Genomic DNA, 8242 nt, shown 5'->3' with positions numbered 1-8242 from the left:
TATTTGTCTGTTACTTTGTGGATACCTTTTAGTGAATGGTAAATAAAAGAATTTCGAGTCATATCAAGACCTATCAACATAGCATCTTCTGGCTGATAAAGCCAGTCACTTCTGGGAGTTAATGTAAAAATATAAAAAGGTCAATGATGTCTTCTCACCCAGCACGGCAAGCCATTTCATAACGGGAGGGGAGGGATGGGGAGCCACGACTGAAAAAATAAAGAGAAAAATAGTAGGTTGTCTTATATACTTAGCAGTACAAGTTTCAGTTTAGAAAATCTACGAAAGAATGATTTTTCGTAATTCTCTTAGCTGAAGGAAATTTGGCCAAGGCAAAGTTCAATTGGTGAGGTAGTCAGACCGGGACTGGGATAAAAGATATAGCGTGGCACAAAAATATCTCCGTTTTAGTTTGGATTGAAAACTAACTATCACAGCAAAAATGAAGATAAAGAGTACCGCCAGTGAAAGGCAGCAAAGCAGACAGTTTAATATACCACGCGTAGTCCCTCATTTCATCTTAAGACTGATCGTAGAGCGAGCGAATTACTCAAAAGCGCATGAAAATCAACTGCTCATTTGTGTTTAGAAAACTAAGGGAGCAACAAATTGATCATACTGAAGATTTTCTTAGCAGCATTGTGATTATTTCACAGTTACGTTTGGCTCAAAATCGGCGGTAATCAGCTGAGGTTAGATTGTGTGGAGAAAACAGTGCCTCTAGCAATCTTAGTACTGCGCATGTGCTCTCGTTATTTTGAATGTGTTGTGCAATTGAAAAGCTAAACCTTAGAGTTGAGTAATCAATTCTAGTCAATTTGGACAAGGTCAGCCACGTGCACTTTTCCGGGAAATTGTTAAGAAACGAAGTAAAAAAAAAATAAACTGAAAGTTGAGAAGGAGCGCACTGACTGTAGTTCCGCAATATGATATGCGCCCGGTTTTGGTTTCCTTGGTCTGATATAGAATTTACCACTGATTTTATTTCCTAGCAAGAAATCCGTAATATTGTACATAAAATACCTCGCCGATTTTGGCAGAAGAAGTAGTGGTTTCAAAACGAGCACAACAGTTTCAGAAGCCAAGTACTTAACAGATCACTCATAGATTGAAGAAGTCACGTCTGAATAATCCTAAGTTTTGGATTAAGAAAATAAGGAAAAATCCTGCAGCGAAAATAGAAAATCATCAAGAGATTTTTATCACTAGTCACCTAACCAGTTCATCCGTTGAGTTGTGTTGAACAATTGTGTTCAGGCAGAGACCGCGTTTCTTGGAAATCAAGTCGCTGTTACGTTAATCACTTCTATATATATAAGGTAAACTGGAAGAGCTATCGGTTATCGATTACTTTCGATTTATTTCGATTGCTTTGATTTTTTTAATCGATAATAATCGATAAATTGTTTTTTCTGTGACTTCGATTTCTATCGATTTCGATATCAATCGATATTAATCGGCGGATTAAATCGATTAATATCGATGATATCGATTGATTCCCGATATCGATTTTTTATCGATTAACTACGTTTGGTTTTATTTTAAGGACCCAGGGCCGGGAGATAACTTGAAAAGTAAATGTATCATGCTCTTTTTTCCTCCTTTGCCTGTCGCTTTTCCCCGAACAAAAAAAAAAAGAACGCCTGATTGCAGGTAGCCTCCTATACAGACGTTCATAGGGGTGCGTCACGTGTTCCTGCCCAACCTGCCCCTGGGGAGGATTGTGTGACGAGCCAAAAGAACGTCTGCGTAGGCGGCTAGAATGCAGGTTAAAAACTCGGGAACGGTGAATGTTGTTTGATCGTATCAGGCATCTCTTCAACCCCAATAGACCATTTCCGAGTTCCAAAATCCTCACTTTCAAAACGAGGCTAAGTGCAAAACCTTCCTTGACTTCCTTGTGAAAATGAGTTTTATTTGCACGAGTCTAAAAAATAATTTTCATATCAATGGCTTTGCACTTAGCCTAGGTTTAAAACAGAAGCTTGAGACAACTCGGAAATGGCCTTTTTTGCTGCTATCTAGGTCATATTGGTGTTTGCACTCCATATTTGCATTCGTATCCTTCTAGTAAACATGAATTAAAGAGGTCGGTGCAAAGAAATACCAATTACATGTCCTAAGATTACCCTCACGGCAAACACGACTGCTGGGTACTTGCCAATTACATTCTCAAGAGAAAATAAAAATTAGAGAGCAAATTTCACATGTACCCAGTCTATTTTTCTAAAGCTTTTTTCCTTCCTTCTTTCTTTCTTTATTTTGAGGTTGTTAAAATCCGATGGGACAATTTTATTTTCAGTTATAATTTTATTTACAAGGAGCTGATTATGGGCTCCTGAATTTGTAACCCCTCCGCCCTACAAGTACATGCCAACAACAGGATTCATGATGACAATTTCCCTCCAAGTTTTGAATTGTGCAAAACTAACTGCTCAAATTCTTGTTTCGAAACTTGAGGAAGAAGGAAAATGATCATAAAGAGGATTAGCAATCATAGTACTGCGCATGTGCATAGTTATTTTGAATCTGCTTTGCAAGCAAATGAAAAGCGCTGAGTAATCAGTTCAGCCAAGCAAACGTTAAATGAGGAAAAGAATAAACAGAGAGTTGAGGACAGGGGCATTGATTTCCTTAATATACGAATATTATGTTGCCCGGTTTGGTTTCTTTGATCTGAAAAAGGGTGTAGATTATTTTGACCATTTTTCTGTAGAATGACACATTATGATAGCATATAAAAGACTCTCAGCTGGACGTTGTTGATTTTGGCAAAACCAAAACAGGCATAAGCGGGTCTAGAACGAGCACAACAGTTTCAGAAATAAACTAGGATTACGCATAGATTCAAGAGGTCACGTCTGGATATGTTGCTTCGAAAATACCTTCATTTGTCACTATAAAATAGGTTCAGTATTAGATAAACAGTAATGCTGCAGTGAAAGTGAAATATCAACAGAATTTGATCACTGTTCACCTGAACAGTTGGTTAATTGAGTTGTGTTCAACCACCGTGTTCAGGCAGAGACCATCTTTCTTGAGAATTCACGTCACTCGTGAGATTGTCACTTCCAATTAAAGTAAATTGAAAGAAGTGAGAAATGACTCAGCAGATGATATATAAAGACACTTTGATCGTCAGTCCGATCAGTTCATACGGTAAAACTGGGTGGATAAAACCGAGTGCAGTTCGCGAAGAACAGTCTTCTCAATCAAGCCGTTAACTCTTTTGATCAGCAGTACTATACTCAAAGCATGGACGGTAAATTTAATTTTATGTTATCAGTTCCAGTTCCAGTTTAATCCACCAATCAGTAATCTTGTTACCACGAAGTAGCATTCAGACGAATACACGTTCAATCAATGTAGCCGAAACCAACCTTAATATCTTGCGAACGCCACCATCAGCTGTCTATTTTGATTTGAATTTTGCTGATGCATCAGCGAAGTTTATAAACACTAGTCGATTGCACCTTCTCATTAGTATTTCGTAACTCTATCCAAAACTTCTAAATCCTATTGTTGTGGCCTTTCTTGAGAATTTGACACCGTCTAAGCTGTTGATGTCTTTGAAAACAAACTTAATAGTAGGACAGGGGAATGCCCAGTTAAACACACTGCTTACAGACAAGTTTTCAGTATTTATCATAGAATTTACACTTAACTTTCCAGGCCTTTCCTCATCCAGTCTGTATCGCAGAACGTCCAGAACCTCGCCGAATGAGACTAGAGTCAAATCCCGTTTTACGGGCACCCTCTTAATACTGACACCTCATTACTAAGTACAGTTTGTTCTGCCCCTGAGCAAAGAAAGCCGTTACATTTTCTCGCCTTTTAACCTGCGCGCTTAATATGGACACCCCGTTTATTCGGAAACTCTGTAGTCCCCTCAGTGTCCGTATTAACGAGGTTTGACTGTATTAGTGTATGTGCATGATCTATCCTTTTACCCTGCCAAGCAATAAACTATTGTTATTTTTATGAAACTGTAGGAGAATACAAAGTGACCTTGCTGATATACAGTGGTCTTCCTGATCCTGTTTGGACGATTGGTTCTCAAAATGAGAAGTTCCAGCAAATAAAAGAGCTTCTGGACAACGCAAGAGCCAAAGGCAACATCTTCGGTTACAAAAACATTCCTCCTCTTCTTGGGTTCAGAGGTTTCTTAGTACAACAATCAGGAGCACATGGAGAAGAACTGATTTTAGGCAAAGAGACAGGTGACCTGCAAAAGCTGCTGCTTGACACCATGCCAAAAGAGTCGATAAAAGACAACTTGCGCCAGAAAATTTTACAGGCCATCGATTTAGGAACTGTCTCGCCTAGAGTGCCTGATGCGACCCAAGATTCTTTGGCTCCAGTCAGTTCTCAAGTTCCCAGCAAAGAAGACAAGGGCGGTGTTGGGGTGATATAACACTATGCACCTAAATATAACCCGGATAGGTGGAACAAGATCCAAGTGATCCTCCAAAATAACAACTGCTACAACTACGCAAACCAAAAAATCACCAACAGCTTCGCTCAGCCTGGATATGCCAGCGGCTATAAGCCGTATCCATATCCCATGACTCCACAAAACGTGATTAAGGCCTGCGAAAGTGACGGCTTAGTAAAGATGGATGTGGATCCAAGTGCTCCTTGCCCCAAAGCACCACCACAACCAAACTGCTTAATAGCCCTGTTTGTTGCTGAAAGTAAGAGTGCCCACCTACCCCTCCCCCAAACCAACATTAACACTTACTTCTCACTTAGGGCAAAATGTTGGCTGAGGGGAGGGGTAGGTGGGCTGTTTCCCAGAAATGTATAATGATCCGAAAATTATCACTTCTTGATTCTCCAGAGTGACCATAAACAATCATTTTTATTTCCTCTTTTTCCCCGTACTTCCATGGCACGGTAGAAACCTGTGAGTGAGAACCAGCATTTTCCCAATACATAGATGGTAATGAGCATTAATTTAGACCATTTAGGTCCTTATTTGCTGAAGAAAAGGAAAACAAATTTTAGCTTTGAGAAATAAGCGGAATTCAGATTGTGTTGAAAATTGTATAATTGTATCAATGAAAATTGTATATGATTGTCAACATTGGCATTTACATTGCAGTTGAAGTGATAAGAGGTTAGAAAATAAGAACCTGTTTCAAATTTTAGGCTGAAAAAGTTTTTGTATAGAGAGGGCCTAACTGGCCAACTTTGTACCGTTATCATTCAGTTTCGAAGCTTCTTGTACTAATTTCGTCTTCAAAAAAACGAATGGAAACCCCACACCATCATGGACTGTAAGCTAATTAACGAGAAGTTTCGTAATCTCGAATGGTGGGTGACTTGAGTTCAGTGAAGGTTTGAATGGGCTGTAACCACGCCGATAATACATCAATTTGCTTCGAAAGGAGCTAACTCGTGCGGCCTCTTGTAATCAGTGGCAGGCGCGGATCTAGGATAAATGCTGACCGATTTCCTCAACGAGCGCCGAAAACGCAAGCTTCTTGGGGGTCCAGGGGCATGCTCCCCCGGTAAATGTTTTAGATTTTAACTCCCTAAAGTCTCCTTTCTCGGGGTTCCGAGTCACTCAGATAGGATATTGGCCATTTCCATTTACCTTGGATAAAGCCTTGCAACTTGGAAAGTTTTTTATTTATTAAAAATATATCTATTTAAGAAAAATCTGACCGATTTCCGTAAAACGGTGGAAACCGGTGTGGATCCGCGCCTGAGTAGTATTGAATTTTGCGCAATTACCGACAGCAATTAATAAGAAAAATTATACTATACTTATAAAGAAAAAAGTCGAAACAAATCTTTTTGGTACTTTATTTCTTTATTTTTAGAGGTGGATTACCATTGTTATCGCTTGGATGACACTAATCCCCCAGGGTACTGGTCTCAGAAACTTGGAATATCGCCTGTCACTGACCTTGACGGAAAAGGAAACAAGATCACTGACCCAAGGAAAGCTGTCAATCTGCCGTCTGGTCCCGATTACAAGTTTGTTACTTTCATGAAGATCTTTACAAATATTATTGATGGACCATTTAGCCCTCCATAGTCTCAAAGCCTGAGTTTTTAAGTTTCAAGGAACCTTCGCTCCATATGAACTTTAGAACTACGCTAAAATGTTAAAATTGCCTCTTCTGTCATTCAGCAAAAACGTAAAATAGATTTTGATTTTTTAACTTAAAGTTTCAGTACATAAACTTTATCATCTCTTCGCCATTATTAAGTTAACAGCGTCCATTTTTAAAGATTTCGTTCATATATTAATAATCAACGACAACAACAACAATAACCTTTATTTGCATGACTATAATTTATATAACCTTACAGTATTGCAAAAGGTATACGTGAAATAAAAACGAAAAGGGAAAGAAATAATAATTACGATATAAATAAATAAATAAATAAATAATGAATAAATAATAATTTGGAGGTAGCACATCCACAAAGTGGTTCTTCGTCTACCTGATTCCTGATCGAATTGGAATTTGGAAATGTTGGTTTTTGAGGAGAGGGGAAAACCGGAGTACCCGGAGAAAAATCTCCCGGAGCAAAGGAGAGGACCAACAAGAAACTCAACCCACATAATAACAGATAATCAAGTGACATTATTCTTACACAACAGGCACTGTCACGAAAATTATTCAATAACGTACATGTAAAATGTGGTTTCAGATTCGGTACATCTAATGGAATTTATAGACTTAACACTGTATTTTTGTTTTTTTGTGATTCAAAAGTTGAATCAATTACAGAGGAGTTTATGGACGTTTTTGACCCAGGTTTTGGATTTATTTGTCGTAGTCTAGTATGAAATAGACAACAAATTCAAATACTATCAAATGACCAGTTAAGAACTGGCTTACTGTCAGCTGTAAGGTTCCTGGTTTGCAGTATGTTGTTAAAGAAACCTGTAAAGCGATAGTCAAATAAACAATGCTAATTTCATAATTGTCTGTTACTTTGAGGATACATTTTAATGAATAGTAAATAAGGAATTTCTAGTCATATCAAGACCTATCAATATAGCATCTTCTGACTGATAAAGCCAATCGCTTCTGGGAGTTTGTAAAAGGGTCAAAGATGTCTTCCCACCCAGCACGGCAAACCATTTCATAACGGGAGGGGAGGGAGGGGGAGCCACGACTGAAAAAATAAAGAGAAAAATAGTAGGTTGTCTTATATACTTAGCAGTACAAGTTTCAGTTTAGAAAATCTACGAAAGAATGATTTTTCGTCATTGTCTTAGCTGAAGCAAATTTGGCCAAGGCAAAGTTCAATTGGTGAGGTAGTCAGACCGGGACTGGGATAAAAGATATAGCATGGCACAAAAACAATCTCCGTTTTAGTTTGAACTAAAAACCATCACAGCAAAAATAAAGATAACGAGCACCGCCGGTGAAAGGCAGTAGATCAGACCGATTAATATACCAGGAGAAGTCACTCATTTCCCTTTAAGACTGATCGTGGAGCGAGCGAATTACCCAAAAGCGCATGAAAATCAACTGCTTATTTGTGTTTAGAAAACTAAGGGAGCAACAAATTGATCTTGCTGAAGATTGTCCTAGCAGCATTGTGATTATTTCTCAGTTTGACTCAAAATCGGCAGTAATCATGACCTGAGATCAGATTGTGTGCAGGGACAAATCAGTGCCTCTAGCAATCTTAATACTGCGCATGTGCTCTTGTTACTGGTATTTTGAATGTGTTGTGCAATTGAAAAGCTAAACCTTGAATTTTGCTAATCCATGAAGTTAAACCTTAAACCCATGTACAAAAACTTTCCTTGATTGTGCAGTGAGGTCCAGAGTTGGGGCATAGTTATAAAATAGAGTCAATATCAACGAACATTTTTTATCAAGCGCGCACTTTCATTTTTCTGGAAAGATAATTCTTAAAGTTTAATTCTCAGTGTTTCTTTTCTTTTTTTTCTTGTGGCTGCTCGATCGTACGATCTATTGTAGCTTCTCATAGCAGTTAGGGGCCGCCTTGGCTATCAAAGAGCACTTTTTAGCTAACTGTTCGTTAAATAAGGAAAGTTTATTGAGTTTAAATTTGTATTTTATTTTATGCAATACACTTGAAATGATCCTCTTACTACCAGCATCTTGTTTGAATGGACCTTTCTAGTACTAGATCTACTAGAATTAACATACAGAGAAACTGCCCATACACCCTAGTTACTTTTTTTGTTTTACTTTTAATTATACAGTATGGGCTTGAGAATTGAATGTTCTTCGTTTAATCT

The 8242-nt window shown here is 38.2% G+C and overlaps 1 protein-coding gene across 1 annotated transcript; it reads left to right on the top strand.

Moving 5' to 3' along the window:
- Positions 1 to 3110: 3110 nt before the first annotated feature.
- Positions 3111 to 6945, top strand: LOC140935671 (uncharacterized). The gene is made up of 3 exons (XM_073385239.1): positions 3111 to 3262; positions 3993 to 4694; positions 5829 to 6945. Exons 1-2 carry the CDS (start codon positions 3256 to 3258, stop codon positions 4412 to 4414), a joined length of 429 nt encoding a protein of 142 aa, XP_073241340.1. The 5' UTR covers positions 3111 to 3255; the 3' UTR covers positions 4415 to 4694; positions 5829 to 6945.
- Positions 6946 to 8242: the final 1297 nt, after the last annotated feature.

The sequence above is a fragment of the Porites lutea genome, chromosome 4 (assembly GCF_958299795.1).
Source record: "Porites lutea chromosome 4, jaPorLute2.1, whole genome shotgun sequence".
Classification (NCBI taxonomy): Eukaryota; Metazoa; Cnidaria; class Anthozoa; order Scleractinia; family Poritidae; genus Porites; species Porites lutea.
Note: the sequence above shows the minus strand (reverse complement) of the source record. Positions and strands in the feature narration are given on the sequence as shown.